The 20,168-nt window shown below is 55.9% G+C and overlaps 1 protein-coding gene across 2 annotated transcripts in view; it reads right to left on the bottom strand.

Moving 5' to 3' along the window:
- The window catches only part of TRABD2B (TraB domain containing 2B), a 198,494-nt gene that overhangs the window by 8,052 nt on the left and 170,274 nt on the right, over positions 1–20,168 (bottom strand). Inside the window, exons 4-6 of one of the 2 annotated variants that reach the window (XM_059135320.1) lie at positions 17,764–17,938; positions 3,505–3,595; positions 448–717 (exon numbers count right to left, since the gene is read on the bottom strand). In XM_059135320.1, coding sequence (XP_058991303.1) covers positions 448–717; positions 3,505–3,595; positions 17,764–17,938 — 536 coding nt within the window. The remainder of the gene's footprint in view (positions 1–447; positions 718–3,504; positions 3,596–17,763; positions 17,939–20,168) is intronic. The other variant, XM_059135321.1, reaches the window with a different exon arrangement.

Genomic DNA, 20,168 nt, shown 5'->3' on the forward strand with positions numbered 1-20,168 from the left:
TCCATGGAGCCAGGCTGTGTTGTTCTCTCCTAGTGTCACCATCTGGCCCGTGGGACAAACAGAGCCTGTTTTGCATCCTAGCTGCATCCAGGGAAGCTAAAGGCAAAGCAGACTTTTGGCCAATGCACCTTAGGTTTCTGTTTCCTCATCTTTAAAATGGAAAAAAGTGTACTTGCTCTCATTTTGAGACTAAAAATGAAAAATCAGATATAAGCATGCTCTGTAAGCCCTGCCGGATGAACTGTAGGAGGCTTTGTGAACAGGGGTCGGGAAGTGTCAAGCTCTCCCCAGAAGTTTCCGCTCAAGTGCCCACCTGGCCCACTTCCTCTCAGCAGCACCCAGGGAGGAGAGGGGCTGTGGCCCTGGGGCAGGGGTGTGTGTGTGTGTGTGTGTGAGGCCGGCAGGAGAGGTGGCCAGCCCCGGACGGCCCGCCCCGTCCCTGCTCACCTGTCCTCGAGGCGAACCCACAGGTCATTGAACTGCCGTGGCCTCTGCTGCTTGTTCTGCCTCTTGTGCCACTTCTTCTGCCGCCCAAACTCCTCCAGCTGGCTGAGGCTGTCGGGGAGCAGGAGGTGTGGGGACAGGGCCGGGTCCTCCTCCTCAGGCGGGACGGTGGGGGTTGCCGAGGGCGCTGCAGGGACGGCGGTGGCAGGGGTGACTGGGGCCGGACTCGCCGAGGTCCTCTCGGGTGGGGGCTCAGGGCTCCGGGCGGCGGGGCTGGAAACGGGCAAGAGCATGTGAGGTGCACGTGTGGGACTATGTCGCTCATGCGTAACAGGCAATGGCACCCAGTGGGAAGGCTGTCACCACAGGAGAAGAAGCTCCGTGCCCCTGCTGCACCCAGCGAGAGTATCTGGTGTTGGGAAATGGAGCTCTGACTCTTTTCATTGAGGGACTCCAGATGCCGGGCACTGTTTTAGGGATTGGGCAAGAACAGTCCAAACTGGGTTCCTGTCCATTCTAAGCTCGCACGTCGAAGCGGAAGATGGACAGTGAGGACGGCAGATGGTGAGAGCCCCTGAGGGGGGCCGGAGAGGGAGCACGGAGGTGGAGGGCGCTTGGCATGCAGGGGGGTCTGGCCACTGGCTGGTGATGTTTGAGCCCAGACTCTTGGGAGGGGAGGGGTGAGCCGTGGGGAGGTCACTGGGGGGTATATCTGACCTTCGTCGGGGTCTTTCATTCCACAAACTCTGGCTGAGGGTCTTGGGGCAAGTGACTAACCGCGCTGTGCCTCGTTCTCCTGCTCTGCGAAATGGGGATGCCACAGCCCGTGCTTCTGCGGGGAAGTGGCTGAGGAGCAGCAGGGAGCCGCGAGATGGGAGTAGTCCTATTCCCACTTACTTCCTAAGCTTGTCGCACGGATGAATGAGCTGAGGTCCTAACACAGTGCCCGACCCATAACAAGCATTTCTTTACACCTGGCCTGCCGGCAAAGGGACTTGGCTGTAGTGAGCACTGAAACACTGATTAGGCGTGTGGTCGTGGAATTCACATCCCATACAGCGCTACCTACACAGGTCTCTCAGCCCGGGAACATCGTCTGCTCCTCTCCCTTTTATTCGTTCCTCTCTGGGGCCCTAACGGACTTCCTCTGGAGGACATCAGGTCTTGGCAGAAGGCTGGACGTGGTGTGGGGAACTATAAAGGTCCAGTGACACCCGAGGCGGCACACAGCCTGTCCTCCTCCTCCAGTCCCGCATGCAAGATGGGGTGAAGGGCCTCTCCCTCCTTGAAGGAGAGAAGGCCATCGGCTCAGCCTGTCCGTCCCCAGCCCCCACGGCAAGCCCAGATTCCCAGGGTTCAGGAGATGCTGCAGCTGCTAGGGAGATAATTCAAAACAGGCGGACAAAAAGATGGATCCAGGAAGCACCTGTGGCCGATGATGGCTTTTATTGTTGGGGCCTCCTCAGCATCCCGGCCCCTCACCCCACCCGCAGGATTTCAGCGTGTGCTGGAGGCTCAGCCTGAGAGCTCTCGGAGCAGGGCCGGGCAGGCGGCCGGGAGAGGCGGGGAGTGGGGGGGGGGGCTTCCTCTAATGCCTGGGCTCTGAGATGAATAGGAGCAGAGGCAGCCTCCCCAGCCTGTCTGCCCACCCTGCCTGGCCTGGACAGACACAATGAGCCTCGGATGAAGTCCTTGGGGCTGTGAAGGGGAGCGTGCGGAATGCCTTGTCCCCGAGGCTGCCTTGGGTCCCTCGCTCCTCGAGCACACCCCTGCGCTGGCCTAGGGCAGACTGCTTTGTGCTGCACTCAAATGTTCAGGAAGAACAGTGTCATGAGCTTGACTCAGGTGATCAGAGGAGGAAAGAGTCCAATACGAGGGAGTTTTTAAGGTCCTCTAGAAGTGCCATGGAGACAGCGGTGAGCATTGGCCCAGAGCTAGGGGACCAGAGGCTCAAAGCTCTGGGGGGCTAGGGGTCCAAGCCTCATTTCTGCAGAGCAAGGAGCAAAGCCTCAGTCATTCCTGAGCACCCCTGCCTCCAATCCCACCTCCAGTCCCCAGAGAGGGGACAGGGAGTGGTTAGGAGTTTAGGGAGGGTCTAGAGCCAGACTGCCATTACCATGAGCTGTGTCTCCCTCTGCAAGTGACTTCACCTCTCTGGGCCTCCAATTCCTCACTTTTAAGGTGGGGATACTCTAGTTTCTAACTCATTGAGCTTTTGAGAGGATTGAATGAGCTAGAAACGCTGAGAGCCTAGTGTACAGTGAACCATCGATAAATGTTCGCTATGATTGTTCAAGCTTCTTTCTGACCCTGGCTCATGTCACGTCAGAGACAGGGGCTGAAACTGCACTGTGGTCGCCTTTGTTGTCTAGTGAGGAAGGTTCCGGCAATACGGTTGGGGCACAGGCTGAAGGGAATCCCCAAGTTTGAGGATGCTGTCATTGCCTCCCCCAGAGCTGCCCAGTGTGGGCGGACACCCTATCATGCCTGCCCTGGCACTGTGGACCACAAGTGGGACCAGAGGACCCCCACCTAGGGTAGGGACAGGAACCCCTCAGATGCCCAGTGATGGCTATTTGAGTGGAGAAGGTATGTCCTGATGGGAAAGTCACGGGTAGGGGGGCGCAGCCAAGAGGTGTGGTCAGAGGAAGGTGAGGAACAGGTGTGGGTGGGGCTGGGCATCCCCTGGTTCTCGAGGCAGCACCCCAGGTATCCTACAGAGTCCTTCTCCCCACCCCACCCCAACCCGGCTCTAAATCTTGAGCATCTCTCAGGATCTAACGTTCCTCCCATTCCTACTGCCCTGTCCCCAACCTCACCTCCCAGGCTGCCAAGATAGCATGGCAGCTTCCTTCCCAGTCCCTTCACCTCCAGCCCAGCCCCTGCACTCCTGGCTGCCCAGTCACAGCGGGTCCCTACGAGGCTTTTTCACAACTTGCCCCGCAAGCCGAGCAGGAGGACAGGGTGCAGCCCAGCCATGCTCCACAGGCTCCGGCGGGCTTCGTGGTGGCAGCAGCAGGCCTGCCAGGCCCGTACCCCGCAGATGCCTGAGTTTCTCACCTGTGGATGGTCTGCCCTGCCGGTGTGTGCTCCACTTCCAGCCCTGCCTGCCGAAGGACGTCGATGACTGTGTTGTTTCCCAGGAAATGACCTAGAACACAAGAGTCAGAGTGGACTTAGCCACATGCCAAGTCACCAGCCACTGGGGACCCCTTAGGCCAGGGACCACCTATACCCAAGATGGTACAGTGTGTCTGGATGTTGTCCCGGTGCCACCTTGGCATGGGTCCAAATCCTGGCTCTGCAGCTCACCCGTCATATGTCCCCAGGCCCCAGTTTCCGTGGGCTCCCCTCTGTAAAGGGAATGATGGTAGCATTCCCTGCTGGCCTAGTGGGAGGACAGCTGGAACAGTGGTTGGCGTTGTGGCAAAGGTCACAAGTGTTTCAAGTGGCCTCGTTGTGCCTCGTACTCTGAGGCTGACCCCAGACTCAGATGGTAATGACCTGCAACACAGTCTCCGTGCACAGGACCCAGGCGCCAGCTGTGGCCGTCACACAGTTTTATACCAGAAAAGTAAAGTGAATTCAGCCCATGTAAGACAAGCAACAGAAATGAGCAGCGGAAAGGGGTCATGCAAGGCCCAGCTTGGAGAAAACCTCCTCCAAGAAGCCCTCCGGCCCTCAGCAGGTCTGTGGCTCTTCTTCGTGAGTTCCACCAGCAGTTTGAGGGCCCATTCCTTAGCACTGGAGTGGGTTCTCTGTGTTCATGTCTGTCTCTCCACAACGCTCCACAGGGTAAAGACCTTCGTGGATTCATTCGTTCACCTTCTATCCAGCCTCTGTGAACCACACATTACAATCCAGGCCCTGAATGGCCCCAGAAAACTCACCAGGTGTCAGATTCTGGGGAAGGAGAGAGCAACGCATGGTTGCAACGGCTGCAGTTCCAGCAGACAGCAGCGGGGGCACAGAAGGGGTCTAAAGCGGGAGCCGAACACTGCCGAGGTGGCTCCTGCTGGTGGGGGGGTGCTGGTATCCTCACCCCAACCCATTAAGCATTCATTCAACAAACGTTTATGGTGCACTTGCTCTGAGGCCAGCCCTGTTGCTGGTGGTTCAGAATGCAGAGAGCCCCAGCCCCAGATGAGCCCAGAAAATGGTCTCCTTCAGCAGGACACGGGCATGAAGTCTGGCAACAGCCAAGGTTCTCCCAGGTTCCAGTGAGGAAGGGTCCTCAGAAGGCTAAGTGATGGGAGTCAGCACCCTGGCCAGCCCCTCGTCCTCCCTGGGCCTCGATCTCCCCACCTGTTAGATGTGGGCAGAGTGGCAGTGACCCCTTGTGGCTTCCTAGCCCGTGTGCCTGCCCTGCGGCCCCACTCCCATGGGCGGCTCGTTCTCCTCAGCTCCCCATTCAGCCCAGAACCTAAAGGGGAAATCCCTGTGCCATTAGTCTAATTGCCTGTGACAGGTGGTGACAGGTGGGAAGCCGGAAGGTCAGCGCGCTGACAGCCCTGGGGAGGTCTGAAGAGAGCAGACAGTGGACAAGCTGGGCGGGACCAGAGAGACTCCGGCACAGAGGGGGTGAGGCGGGGACTGCAGAGCAGTGGACGGAGGGTGGAGCCTACCCCCTCCGCTGCCACCCTGCACACCTCTGGGCCGGCTTCTGCTCTCTTGCGCTGGCCCACCCCTGTCCCTGAAATCCACCTTGGGATCACTGCGAGAGACCACTGGTCTGGGAATGAGAGACCTGGCCTCTAGTCCAGGACCTGCCTCACCCGCTCTGAGACCTCAGGCAAATCCATTATGCGCAAAAGCTCTTAATGTCTCTGTACAAGGGAGGGATCCATGGGCTCCCCTGGCTCTCAGACTCTCTGGGGAAAGCTTCTGTTTGATCCTGGAGAACCCGACCAAAATGTATTCCCCCTCCCCCCCTTTCTTTACTGATTCATTTCATTAATCTGACACATACTGATCCAGTGGATCTCTAGTGCTAGTCAGTGGTGAAGAGACAGGGGCCTGTTCCAGGCACTTGGTCTCAGAATCAAGGTCTTTTGATTGGGGCTAAGTACTATGCTGAGGGAAGCACAACCTCAAGTCAGGGAAGACTTCCTGGAGGAGGCAGTGAGAGCTGAAGGGTGGGATAAGAATTAGCCAGGTGAGGACGAGAGTTGGGCATGGGGTGGGGGGGAGGGTTCCAGACGGGGAAACAGCACGTGGAAGGTTAGGGGATAACTGAGGTTCATTCAAGAAGCTGAGTGTAGAAGACACGCAGACAACAGAAGCATGAGCAGACCCTCCCAGGACCCTGGGCTTCACCCAGTCCTGTTAAGGACAGAGACCCAATCTCCCGCCATGGCTATGAGTCTCCTGAGCCAAGTAGCTTCCTTGCCCTTAGCCCGTTTTCCTGAGTGTCAAATGGGCATGCATCCCTTCGGGGGCTGGTGAGATCCTGATGAGGCAGGAGGAGTGACCGTTCTTTGGAGAAGCCCAGCGTGCACTCTTGAGTGATGAGCTAAGCTAGTCCTTCGGGGGGGGGGGGCACAGAGTCCTGCCCACTCTTGCCTGGTCCCCGAGTGTGACGGAGCTAGAAGGGAGTCTGGGCATGGTGGCCTTTGGCAAACGGGTTGTAGGAGCTCCCTGCCAGCAGTTCTTGGAATTTACTCCCGGCAGCAAAGGCCATTCCTTCCATGCCTCCATGGAGACCCTTTAAAGGCGAGGGCCTCCAGGCCCAGCAGTGGTCCGCCCAGAGGATTTCAAGAGCAACCAGGGAGAGCAGGCTGCCTCCAGCTGCATAGGAGCCGTGGTGAATATTTACCAAGCTGTGCTACCCACTCCAAGAGGAGCATTCCTGATGCTGGGGAGGTGGTGCTCGGAAGGGCCCAAGCCGTACAGAGCTCCAGCTGGATCCCGAGAGCTGCCTGACAGCGTTTCGGGGTCCAATCAGTGCCCCATCCATGTCCTCAGCCTCAGCAGCTTCAGACACTGCCTGAACAGAAGACTCCAGATACTTTGAGAAACTAGTTGGAAGCCATCAGCAATGATTTTTGCAAATCCCATCTTTACTTCTCTAAGCCACGCCTGCCTTCACTTCCTTCCCTGCAAGGCAAAGAGACCAGAGTCTCCCGTTGCCTGTCCCCTACAAGAGGCAGCTCCTGCACAGCTCCAGGGGGTGCCCTCCCTGTGAACCCCTGCCCTAGGATAACACACACCAGCCACCCATTCCTGAGCCTGTGCTCCCAGTGCGGCCCAGCCCTTCCCTCCCTAGGCTTGGCTTCATAGGACCCCACGACATGGTGCTGTCCTGCTTCTCTTTGTAGCCCTCTCACTGCCCCGTGTCCCCCTTCTCCTGTCCAGTAAATGTGGGGGCCCCAGGAATCGTGTCCATAGCCTTCTGCTTCCCCACAATCTGTGGACAAATCTTCCACATGATGGTGTCAATCACCATGCAGTGTGGACCACTCTGGAACTACTGTCCTCGCCCAGACCTGTCTGTCCCACAGCCTACCGGACGTCTGTACCTGACAGCCTCTGCAGCCTACAAAACCTAGCTCACCCTCCCCTCCTGGGATGTGTCTCAACTGAGCTCTGTTATCCAACTCAGATGGGCTCTGGCTTGACTTTTCCTCGCCCTCCTCATCCAATGAGTGACCAGAGGCCCTCTGATTTCTCTCTCCTATCCATGCTTGACCAGCTTAGCTCAGGTCCCCATCAGCTTGTGCCTGAGTCACTGCAGAATGGCCTTCCTTGCTCTCTCTCTGCAGCCGGAATGATCTTCCCACCCACCCCACCCCCAGAGATGCCCGTCAGAATGCATTCTCAACAAGCCATTTGAGGGGAGACTGAGTTTTTCGAGGGCAGGAGCCATGTCTGATTCATCCTTGGCCTCAGGGCTAAGCCCAAGTCTGGCATACAGTGGTGGCTTCATGAATGTTTGTTGAATGAATGAATGACAAAACCCGTTACTCCATATGCTTGCCCTGATCTCATCTTATCCCCAGGAGACCTGAACTCACAGATCCCCCTCCCTTGTAGCCCCTGCCCCGCCTCTTGGTGATGCTTCCGCAGATTCCACCAATCCCAGGAGCTCACACCAGCCCGAGTCAGGGCTTGGTGCGTGCTGTCCCTGGAGGCTGGCAGACAGGGCCTAGGCTTGCCTCCAAGGTCACAAATCCCGAAAACATCACCACACCCATCCTGAAACCTGCAGGGAAGGTGTGGAAAGTTTCCAAAGGGGCCCCAATGTTGGGGCTTAGCCTGCGGGCTTGCCCAGGCTCCTGGGGTCTCCTGGCCACTGCTCAGCTGTTCCTTCCAGCACTGACAGCTGTTTCCTGGCCAGCTCTCTGCAGGAAGGTCGGTTCCATTTCATCTGCTGAGGCTTCGTGGACGAGGAGAGGAGGGAAGGGAGGCGGGACAGTGAGGGGTGGGGCACGCAGAGCGACAGAGCGACAGAGACAGAGACTAGGGGAGAGGAGACAACAGAGGGGCTGAGAGAGAAAAGAGACACTCCCAGGAGTGTCTCCCGGGAGAGGGAGAGAGTGCCAGGACACAAGGAAACAGAGAGAAGACAGACAGATGAGAGGGAGAGAGGGGCTGGGAGACAGGCTGTAAGAGACTTAGAGACAGTGGGAGGGAGAGAGAGAGAAAAGGATAGACACTGAAATGGAAAGCAAGAGATAGAAAAAGACAAAAACAGGGCAGAGATATAAAGAGACAGAGATAGAGAGGAAAAGAGAGAAGAGAAAAAGAACCCAGAAATGAAAACACAGAGCACGGCGGTGGAGAGACTCCTCTACCGAGGATATCACGGAAAGCTTCCTGGAGGAGGGACCCCTGTAGCCAAGAGGGGACATACATGGTTGTGGGGCAGAAGGATCATAGGTCTTACAAATGGTGGGGCTCATTTGGTGATTGTCTCCTGGAACCCACAAGTCAGAGTACCACTTAGAGGACATTCATATAGAAACAGGGAAGGCGTCCTGCTCCCAGAGGGCACAGCCCCATCATATTTTAGTGCAGAGAAAAGACTCCCCTTCTTCCAGGTATAAGCAGGCCTGTACCAGGGCACCAGGCTCAGCAAACGGAACGGAGGCTGGATCTAATCTCTACCCCTCAGCTGGCTCCAGCCCGGTAGCCTCCCGACATGGGAAGGCATGGTAGAGCAGAGCAAAAAACCCTGTTGTGCGGTTAGGACAGAAAACCTGGCTCCGCAGCTAACGGGCTGCGTGACCTCAGGCAGTTTCCTTCCCCTCTCTGTGCCTCTGTTGCCTTCCATGGTCTCCTGGGTCTTCCCAGCTCTAGGAGTCCATCACTGGATAACCTAAGCACAAACTCCTACTCGGTGACTCTCCTGGGTGCTTCTTGAACATCCTTTCCATTTCAGCCTTGTGGCAACCTTCTGAGGTACCCCACCGCTTACAGATGTGGAAACTAGAGCTCAGAGAGAGGAAAGGACTTGCCCTAGATCACACAACTGGTAAAATGCCAAGCTCTGACTTCTTATCCAGCTATGTCCTAGTTCGCTGCACGTTCTAGTACATTTGCTCTGAGGTCTTAGTGTCTGCGAAGGATTCCGAGTTCGCATTTGGGGGGCCGGGAACTGTCAGCAATGTGTGTCCTTTCAGAGTTCACCAGATTGGAGAGAAAAGCTCAGCAAGAAGAACGGGCCAATTAACAGGGTAATTTCAAGATAGTGTTGGGGGGGGGGGCGTGCAGAGGGGGAGAACCAGATGTTCCCACAATGGCTCCAAAGTAACACAGGCTCCCCTCGGCCAGCACACATGTTTTCTCTCCAGTGAGCACGCTGGGTTTCCAGTTTTTTCCTCCTGGAAGAGGGATCCCAAGCTCATATTTATGTTCTGTCTGAAATTAATGCAAGGGAAACTTTCAAATGCTAATCCAACTGCCAGGATTAGCCAGCCGGATGCCAAGTGACGGAGGTGTTTGTTTTCCTGAGGAAGTGTGACAGAAGGGCTGGATGGAGGGCCCTGGGGATGGACGGACAACTGGGGGTATCACGGGGCTTCCGATCTTCCAAGGAAGGTCTGCCTGGGAAACTGGCAGAATTGGGTTTCCTTTCTCCTGCTGGGCCAGCCAGGGCAGGGCGGGGGCGTTTTTAGCTCAGGAAGGACTGAGATGATGTGTCCCCTGCATCCAGTCTTGTCCCGGAGCTGAGACACATGGTCCCCACCCCAGAGGAGATCGAGTCCAGGGCGGGGCTCGGGGGACAGGCATGCACAGCCTTATGTGGCAGGGAGAGCCCTACAGTGAGGGAGCCCCACCAGGGGCTATGGGGCTGAAGGAAGGGCCTTCACGACAGGATTTAGCACTTCTGTGGGCACAAACGGAAGAAGAGCATGGCTGTGCAGCCCACCACCCAGGGTTCCAGGTTGTTGGAATGTGAAGTGAAAGGGGAGGTGGGGCACGGTGAGGGTCAGGAAAGTGGGGCAAGCTATGGGATTCTGGATCATGGCAGCATAAGACTAAGGGGGCCAGGTTTCAGCAGGGCCCAAAAAACACTCTCTCACACAACTGTCCAGCTCTGTGTGGGAGTGAGGGCCCCCTCCCTGGAGGTATGTAAGTAGAGAGTCACTGAGTGCTTGTCAGGCCTGCTCAGAGGGGGTTCAGACACCCTCTGGGGAGCTGGGCAAATCCAGGTGGAACCTGATTCTGCCCCCTTTATCATCTGCTCTTCTCTGGAAGCTGCCAGAACCCAGGACATCAGAAACAAAGAGCCCTGCGCCTTCAGCTGGTCAGCTTAGCTCTGCTGTTAAATAATGGGAGGATGGATACCAAGAAAAACAACCCCACCTCCCGTCTCTCCAGAGCTCAGGCAGAACTGGACACTTTGAATTATAGTGTCATTTGACCTCATTGTGATGTTTCTGAGGCCAGCAGAACTTGCCCAGCATCACACAGAGAGAAGGCGGCAGAACTGGGGGTTGGCCTGAGCCCGTTCATGACTTGGAGTACGTCTGTTTAAAGGGCACTTCTGGGGGCAGCTGCTGAGGCAGGGGCTCCCTGGGCACAACGTAGCCCCCCTCTAGGGCTGAAGCTGCTTCTGGGCCTCTGACACCTGTCTGACAATTGCCCGGTTTGGGGTCCCATTCACGACCTCCCCCAGTTGTGTCTGTCCTTGTAGAAGCACGCCCCCCATCCCCCACCAGGCCCATCCCTCCACGCCAATCCTCTTGGTTCTTCTAAAATCCCCAGGGTTTGAGCTTTTTCATTCTCTTTGGAGCAGATCGTCTTTCAATTAACTCTGTTTAGACGTGAGGAAGTCTCCTCCATGCACCCCACCCTATCCGTGAGGGCAGAAGTGCTGGAGGTTTTTACCCTGAGGGCCTGGAGCCACAAGCCCTTTCAGGGACCTCCTACATGTCAGGCACGTGCCAGGCCCTGGGGGTCCTGAGATGGGTCAGACAAGGCGGCCTTTCCTCCTGGGGTCTGACACCACTCTAGACCCAAGCAAACACTGTGCAGAGCGGTTTGAGGTCACGGTGAGGCCCTGGGGGAGAGCCCCGGAGACAGAGCCTGTGAGGGGTTCTGTGGCTGCAGGGGGTGGTGCCCAGTCTGGGACTCCTGTGGCCAAGGTAGTAGCCGGGACCCAGGAGAGCTCCCTGCTGGCCAACCTGCTCCTGAGCCTCACCGCTGACTGGAGCTGAGCCGGCTTTAGGGGTCTCTGCGCAGTGTTCATCTGAGTCCTTGGAGGATGGAGATGGCTGCCTCCTCTGCCTCCTCCTTCTCCCTGGATGGCCCTGCTCTCTCCTGGGTCAGGGGAGTCCTATCCTTGGGGGACTATGGGCTCTGAGGATCCAGGACTCAGAAGCATTAATAACACCGAGGGCTTCCATTTATCCAGAGACGGCACTGCCCCAGGCACTGAGCAGTCCAAGGACCAGACCCCTGACTCTCAGGCTCATTTTCGGGAGGAGAAATCTGATGTCAGGAAGTGAAGCACCTGGTCTGCCCAGGCCACTTCCTCTAAGGAGAAGCGCTAGGCTTCTAGGTCAGGCAGTCTGGCTCCAAAGCCCGTGCTCTTAACGAGGTTGCTTTCTTCTTCTGCCTTCCCTATGCGGTCCCGCAAGAGTGCCGAGCCCGTGGCCAATGTTCCATGAATCCCGGCTCCCTGACAGATCCAGCCTGGGGCATGCGTCCTCCATTCCTTCCTCTCCCCCATCCCAGAGGGCAGAGGTGGCTCCCGTGAGGGACGAGCTAGCAGATGGATGTTCCTCTGGCTGGCTGGCTGCTCTGGGCTGAAACAGGAAGGGCGACTCTGGCCAAGGATCACAGCCCGGAGCAGGCGTGCCAGCTGCCAGATGTGAGCGTGGTGGGGAGCAGCGCCCTTTGAAGAGCCATTGGAAATTCTGAAACACTTCCGGATGCTGTGGCCTCATGTTCCAGCATGGGGAGTGTGGCAGGCCATGGGTGTGCCCCTGCGTGAGGAGAAAACGGCTGGGTGTGTGCTGCCTGTTTGCAGCGTCCCTCATTTCCAAGGTGAAGGAGAGCCCTCCAGCGGGACATGGCTGTTCTTCTGTGCTCAGCCATGAGCTCTGTTCCTGAGGCTGCCGAGTGGAGAACCCCGGCGGGAGGGAGGCAGCTGTGGATATTGTCCTGAGGACTGTGGGGATGATACAGCTGGACCAGCCTCAGGAAAATTTTAACTGGTTCTTACCTCCTCTGGGAAGCCTTCTCTGTCTTACCTTCCCTCCTAGACTGGGAGATGATAAAGGAGCTCGGCACAAGCCAGGCTGTGATAAGGAAATCCTACAGGGCTGTGGGAGCCTAGAGAGGAGTTGGTGGAAAGGCCAGGCAGGAGAGGAGAGGGGCACAGTCTGCAGCACAGACAGCCAAGCAGCAGCTGGATCTTTTCTGGGCAGGGCGGGGACTGGCCATCAATAGGAATGGCCTATCAGCGTGACCATCAGTTCACTCCAGGTCTGTGTCTCTCACTTCCCATCTGTATCTCGGTTTACCTGTCTGCCCAATGGAATAATAAATACCATCCTGTCTCCCTCCAAGGGGAATGGAGGACATAAAGGTCCTATGAATGTCCTTCAGTCAGGATAGTGCCCCTTTTAGGGAGCTGTGGCCGCTGTTATTTACAAAGAAAGATATGACGGGTGTTCCGGGACGCTGGGCTTCCAGCCCTGCTCTCACGCTGGGGCCTACAGCGTGTTCTGGCCCCTCAGTGTGCTGCTGAGTGTGGGCTTGTGGCGCTTGGGCTGGGGAGAGAGAGAGAGGCTGGCGGGGGCCGGGCAGGCAGGCACTCGGGCAGCAGCTGCAGCACCAAAGTCTCTGCCGCTCACATCTCCTGCCTGAGCACGCTTTCTGCCGAGGGGACTTCCGCTGCTCATGGGGGCAGGTGGCCGCAGCCCTCAGGGAGGGCTCTCCATGGGCTGGAAGCTCTTAGCTCCAAAACCCTCCCACGAATCCAGGAGTGACAGAGGCAAACTCTACTAGAACGTGAGAAGGCTGGGATGAGAGGATGTGGGGTGTCAGAGGGCTTCGGAAGGCCAGCAGGTAGAACCATATTCAGATCATAGCTTCAGGGCTCTGGAATGTACGGTAAGCACTGGCTCCAGAGTTTGAGATGAGCGGGCTCTAGTGGTTATCTGGTCCACCTTTGAGTCTGGTCTGTAGCTCCACCCCAGCTCTGCCAGCTCCTAGGGTTACTCAATCCATTCCAGGTTCCAGGATTAGCTGATAAATTAACAGATCTCGAGAAGGCCCAGTTCCCTGGCGCTAGGAACAACACTGTAATCTTTTTTTATTGCTTGGGACTGAGACCTCCCTCTCCCTCTGGGGCCCGGGGCCCAGGAGGTACCGTGTGACTAAAGGGAATGAACTTGATTCTGGGTGATTTGGTCTGTTTAACTTCTTGTCCATGCCACTCCTTATAGCCAGTCTCACTTGCATTTAGGTCCAATGCTTTAAACCAAGAACCTTCCACTTGCTGCCTCTCTCTGCAGATGCCTTTACCCTCTCTAGAGAGGAGCTCTGATTAGAAAGCCATCAGGTGACTTTTCCACTAGCAAATCACCCATCTGCTGGCCTCCTCCCTCCTTCAGGTACAGGTGAGGAAATGCCCTTCTCTACCCAGGGCCAGACCCTCTACCTGAGCTCTGATTCCAACCTTCCTGCCGTCTCAGAAGCCCGGGTTAGTAATTTTCCTCACTGAGCAGCCTCAATGCTCCTATGGCATTCTTTACATCATGTTTCAGACATGCTCCATTCTGTCCCACTGTAAGAAAAGCAGGGTGTGTAGGGGAACAATATAGTTACCAGCTTTTTCTTTTGCCAAGTAAAGGCTCTGAGAGCTCCCTTTGCCTTGTATCACCCACATTTTGTTTTGTTTTGTTTTTTAAAGCAAAAGATGTTCAACTTCCAACATGGTAGAAAGAAGATCATTTTAGATTAGATAAGCTTGTAAATTGAATAAATATAGTTAATAAAAACTTACCACCTAGTACCTATTTTTTCAAAGTTATTTACAGAGTAGAAGAAACCCAAGAAATCTAAGAACCTGCATGAGATCTGTGGGGGCCCAGCAGGTTCAGCTTGACCTTGAGCCTGATAGTCGAGAATCAGGCCTTCTCTCCCCCTGGGCTGGCATTCCTCCCCATGGCAGTGGCTTAGGTCATTCTAGAACATCTGGGTTTCCACACTGACCACAGACACCTCCTGGAGAGGCAGGGCTTCCGTCTGGGCCCCTAGATGTCACCCAGGCCTGGTCAGAATTGTCACACACGTTCACACCCCAGTTGCCACTGAATAACCTCTCCAAGAGGTCAGATGGTACCTTGCTACAGAAACATCACCGACACCAAGGAGACCACTCTTCTGTGGAGTGGGCCAGATACAAGGATACCCTTCCTACGAAACCGTCCACATTTCTGAAACGGCTGGGACTGGGACCCTAGAAGCCAGGGTTCAAGTTGAAGGTCTGCGTGCATGGCCTGGAGGAAGCCATTCTTCCTCTCTAGGACTTAGTTTTCATTTGCAAAATGAGTATGGTAAGGCCCATCTCATGGTGTTATTGTGATCACAAAGGTAATATAACGTCAGAGCCTGCAGGGGGCTGGCGCACAGTAGAATTTTTTATTATAAAGACCCCCTCCCCCAAAACGGCTATAGAGAATGTTAACCCTGTGATCTAAAGTGAACATATTTAGCACAGTCTGATGAGGCAGGTGTATTATCCCCATTTTGCACTCGAGAGACTGAGGCACTTAGAGAGGAAATGGCTTTCCTGGTGTCTACAATGGTAGAGACCCCCTTGACCCCCAAGCCTCCCCACACCAAACCTCTTACTCTTTGTACCGAATGTCTCTGGAGCAGAAGGGAGAGGGGGTGGCTGACCGCCATCTGCTCTGGAGACCCCAGTCTGCGCCTGGGGGCTTCCAGGAGGGGATTCTGGAGCAGAAGTGGGCTGAGGAAGGCCTGAGATGGGACCGCAGAGGTGCCCAGACAGGAGCATGTAGAGCGGACGGGCTGTGTCTGCCGGCCATCTGCAGGTGGCATGCTGCCTGAGCACTGGGGCCCGGCCTTTGCGGCAGTCAGCCTTGCCCTAGGGTGTGGGGCTTGGGAGTTATGGCCATAAGAAGGCAGCGAGGTGGGCGTGGACCTTCCTCGCTACGGATTATGTGGGGTCATGTTCCATGCCAATACAGGTCTGTACAGCGGGCTCCCTGACTGCACATGAGAACAGAGCTCCTGCAGCATAGCTCCTGGGCCCGGGGTCCAGTCCTGGCTCTCTCCCTGACTTGCTGTGAGGTTCACCCAGATCTTGGCCTGAAGGGCCTCCGTCAGTCTGGGGCTCTGATAAGGAGGGCAGTCTTGAGCTTGGAGGCTGCCTCCAGCCTTCAAATTCTCAGACCATTGTCTCAGGACGGGCTGAGCCTCCAGGGGGCAGCTGCCAGCAAGATCTGCACATGGTTCTGGGCTTATCCTTGGACAGCAGGCCTCTGAGAGCCTGACTTTACGGCTCTCATGTCCACCGGGCCCAGATCAGACCAGGAGGGAAGGATCTGGTCAACGTTCATTCAGGTGTTCATTCCTTCCCTCATTCATTCTTTTACATGCTCATCAAGCTTGAGACCTGTTATATGCTACTGAAACCCCAGAGAGATCACGTGGTGGGAGCTCTCCAGGAGCTCGAGGCGGGATGGGAGCCAAAGCCAGCAGCAGCTGCTGGCTCTGCTATGCAGGGAGCAGCCTGGAGGCTGCGAAGGCGGAGCTGGAGCCAGGAGCCTGGAGCTGATGGAGGCTTGGCCCAGGATAGTGCGATGGGGATGGAAAGAGTGGATGGATGTGAGTCTTTTTGGTGGCCTGTCCACAGGACCCTCCAGGGGCCAGCTGGTTTGAAGAAATGGGGAACAAACTGGAAATGGGCATGGTGGCTGTGTGCTGGCCGAGTGCTTGAGGGCACATTTGTGTCTCTGTGGACTTGGGTTTCAGAAGCAGGCCAGTGCCCAAGACTGCCCGCATTGCTGTGATTTTTATCTCCAAGCCCTCTGTTCCCTCACTCACAGGAAAGGGCCAGGCTCAGACCCTGGGTAGGTCTGGTCTTAGGCCGTGGGACAGCTGGGGCAGGAGGTCCTACCACTCGGGTGGGCCATGTGGAATGCTGGATCTCTAACTGGCCTCCCTCAGGGATCAGGCTCACCAGGGGGCCCTTCCTATGCCTAGAGAGAAGCCACAAGGCTGACTGGGCTCAGAATGGCTCCCCTTTTTAGTCAGTGGAGGACCATTCCGGGCAGGAGCACAGCCTATATGCCCACAGAGGGAGGACTAGAGGGCAGCTGGATGGTGACAGGGTGTGTTGGGGTGCACTTACTCCCCTCCCAATCCCCAAAGCTGTCCTGGCTCATGCCAGGTCCCCAGTAGGTATCCTGCACCTAGAGGGTAGCCTTCCCCTCTCCACATGGTCAGTCAAGGTCTTTCTCCTGCTGGCTTCTTTAGACACCCCTTACAGGAACCCCTCTCTTCTCTGAAAACTGTTCAGATAGCTCTTGGAATCACCAGTGGCCCCTGTGCTTTTGAATCCTTCTGTTCAGATGAGTTCACTAAGGCTGTCAGAGGGGAAGGGACCAGCTACAGGCCACCACAGGTCATGGTCGTGCTCCACCGCGAGCAGGGACTGGTTCTGTCCAGTTGCAGGTGTGCCTCACAGACGCTATCCCACAAGACTCCCCCATGCTGAGGACCACAGAGAGGGAGCACAGGCACAGTCAGAGGACCCTGGCTCTCCCCTTGATGTGTACCGAGTTGAATGGTGGGGCCGGGGAGGCAGGCCTCCCATGGCAGAATTGGGACCGACCCGGGCTACAGGGACGCATGGCTGGAGCGGGCAGGTACAGCACAGGCCAGGGGCCGGGGAGGAGGGCAGGGCGGAGAGGCAGCAGCCATGAGGGCCCACCACCCCCTCCCTCCAGACATGGTGCCACCCCCTTCACTGTCACACAGCAGGAGGCGGTTTGCGCCCATGTAAGCAAGACAGACATTTCTATCCTGTGGCTCTGGAGCCAAAGCTGACTGATAAAGGAGGCAAATGCCATCCACTGGCCCCATCATAGACATTGCTGTCATCACTGGAGAGAGCCACAAGCAAGGAAGGATTGAGGGAGAGAAGGGAAGGGGAGACGGGGTCGGGGGAGCAGCAAGCCTTGTACTTCCCTTTGCACAGAGAGGCCAGAGCTCCCAGGAGAAGCATCAAGCTCATGGCCCATGGTGGGATGATGAAGGGTCTATTACCTGTCCTGATGCTGGTGGTGACGGTGAAGCCAGCTGCCGTTCTGAGTTCTTGCTACTAGGTTATTGAAACATTACCACTAATCTTTGTAACTCTTCCACAGGATAGAGATTTTTAGTTCATCACATAGTCATTGCTATCACTACCCACTCATAGAAGAGGGGCTTGTGCCCTTGATGGTATTGTGCCAAGGTCTCACAACCCAGAGGGGGCTGGACCAGGCCGTGGAGCCGGGCCATGGGGTGCTGGGGCCCGCCTCTCTCCATTGGGCCCCGTGGCGCTCTCAGGCTTGGCCCTGGCTCTGCAGGATGGGCTCTCAGCATGGTCTCCTGGGACACGAAGGGGCCCCAGAAGCTGTCCTGGCCCTGGCAGGGTCACCCTTCTTGCCCATGAGGCCTATTACAGAAGAACCCTTGGCTAGACACAGGAGTAGTGGGCTATGTGGCTTCTCCTGCTCCATTCTGAACTTCCACACTTTCCCTCAGGAAGGAGAGGTCAGGAAACAGTCTACAACATCTCCCAGCCCTTACAGACTCTGCAAATCATTCCTCCCCGACTCGGGCCCACACCTGCTCCGAAGGCGAAGAAGCAGATCTTATCTTCATTCTCCTGCAGAAGCGCCATGACCCTCTTTCCCATCCGCTCGTTCCTCTTGTAGATGAGCTCGTGGCGGAAGTAGCTGTCGATCTCCTGGGCTGTCACCTGCTCGTGCGGCGGGAGGGTGGTGTTGATGAAGCTGGGCAGCTGCAAAGGCAAGACAGAGGTGCCCTCAGTGCTCCCGGGGCACGGCAGAGGCAAACAGCCCGGCAGAGCGGGGCACTTATGTTTCTTAAATGGGCCCTGGAATGGACTATACAAATGAAGAAAGTGAGAGAGGAAAGATCCAGAGATGTGTGCAAAGTCACACAGTTGGTGAGGTGACAGCACAAGGAGGTATGACTCCTGTGTCTCTGCCTTGGTGACCCTCCGCTTCCAGAATGCAGAGGCCCAGGAGGCCAGATGACTTTTGGCTCCTTCACTGTCCTCCCTTCAGCACCCAGCCTGGCGTGCAAGGAATTCGGGCCAGTGGGTAGGTGGGGAGGTCAACTGAGCTGCCCGGTGTAGCAGAAAGGCCACAGGGTACAGGATTGGGCTGACCTGGATTCAGGCCTGGTTCTGACGCTGTGTGACTTTGGCCAAGTTACTTAACTCTTCTGAGCTCTAGTTTCCTCATGCGTAAGATGGGGATTAGGTGAGATGGTGGGTGCTATCATGGGCTAGGTTTAGCCCGGCCCACAGAGATGACAGGAGAGGTTGCAGCCTCCGTTTTCCCCAGTGTCTGAGCCCTGGTTGGCCACCACCATCTCTCCATCTCCAGCTCCACGAATTCCCAGGGCAGAACCAAATCCCTCCATCCCTTCTTCAAAACGTCAAATCCAGGACCACAGCTGCCTCCCATAATGATGGTTTATTCCACAACCAGGCTTGGAACTGTCCACATTTATCAGCTTTACACCCACTGTCCACACCCAGTTCTGTGGCCGGGGGCAAGTGTCACTGACATGTTACTGAACTAGGCAGAGAGCTCTTTGAGTCTAGGGACAGAGTTCTTGTCACTCCTGGGCCCCCAGTGCCCGATACACAGTAGGTGCCCAGAAACATTTCTGGAACCTTGAACATAAAGTCATGCTGTCTCTCCTCACTGTGTTGCCTCCTCCTAGATTCCTCCATTCCCAGCATTTTGTCTTCCTGTCTTAGAGGTCAGGTCCAGGTGTCCCAGCACTGTGGCCTCCAGTGGTAGGTGGGGTCTGAGAAGAAGCCACAGGCCATGGAAGAGATGAGGCACGAGTCAGAACATCCTCTCTATTTCCCCATAACCCTTCACTGTCATTCCACCTTCCAAGCTCTAGTGCACAGGATGTCTTCCATCTGGTGTCTCCTCTTCCATTTCTCTCTTCATCAACTCAGGCTGATGCACAGAACACAAGGCCTCACTGCCTGATGGGCTAGCTAGGTGGATAGTCTGGCATGACGAGACTAAAGACCTGTAGGGATTAGGTCCCAAGGGTCATGAGGCCCAGCCACATGGCTTTTAGAGCCACTGACAAGTTGTCAACACTCCTTCTGAAGAAAATGGAGACGTCAGCAGAGGCTGAAACTTCAGGGATTTGGATAGGGCCTGGACATCTGTCTCTGATATCTACTGGCCAAGCACCAGGGTGCTCCCCAGAGTGGGAGGCGAGGGGCTTCTCTGCCATAAGGGCCTGATTCACTGTTCTGGGAAGACAAGGCCATGATACGACTGATGAAACCTAAACTTACTCAGTGCACAACCTGCACAGCTGTATGCAGCAGCCCTGCCAGTACTCATTCAGATATTGGTATCCTGTCAGAGTTGGTGCTGGGCAAATGGATAAATGAACTCTTCTTACCCCTTCCACCAATAATGGAAGGGATGACTGGCAGCCTTGACAAAGCAGGCCACATTTGGATGTGACGCAGATCCAGGAAAGGCTCCTGAATGGGGGAGGAGTTGTGGCTCAGAAGAGTTATTTCCGGAAGCAGGGCCCTTTCTGTTCCTCAGGTATGGGAGAGAATGTGGGATGATGTTGTACCAGAAAATAAACATTTGTTCCATCAGTGAATGAATGCCCGAAGGAACGAGCCGAGAGGCAGTAGGTTGTGATGAAGGCAGGTCCTGGCATCAGACAGCCAGGGTAACTTGGGATAGGATCCTTCTTTCACCACTTACCAGTTGGGTTGCCTCTCTAGAACTAGCAAGTTACTTGTGCTGTCTGAGATTCCGTGTCCAAATTGGTAACATGGGAGTAATCTATGTTGTTGTAGGAATTAAATAAGCTCAGTTTTGGAAAGTGCTTATTAGCACAGTGCAGAGCACAAAGAAAGTCTTGACTGAATGTCAGCTTTGTACAACGAGCCTGGGGGATGGAGCTGGCTTCATCATTTTTCCCCCTATGATGGCAGAGGCTAGAGT

This window comes from Mustela lutreola, chromosome 10, assembly GCF_030435805.1.
Source record: "Mustela lutreola isolate mMusLut2 chromosome 10, mMusLut2.pri, whole genome shotgun sequence".
Lineage (NCBI taxonomy): Eukaryota > Metazoa > Chordata > Mammalia > Carnivora > Mustelidae > Mustela > Mustela lutreola.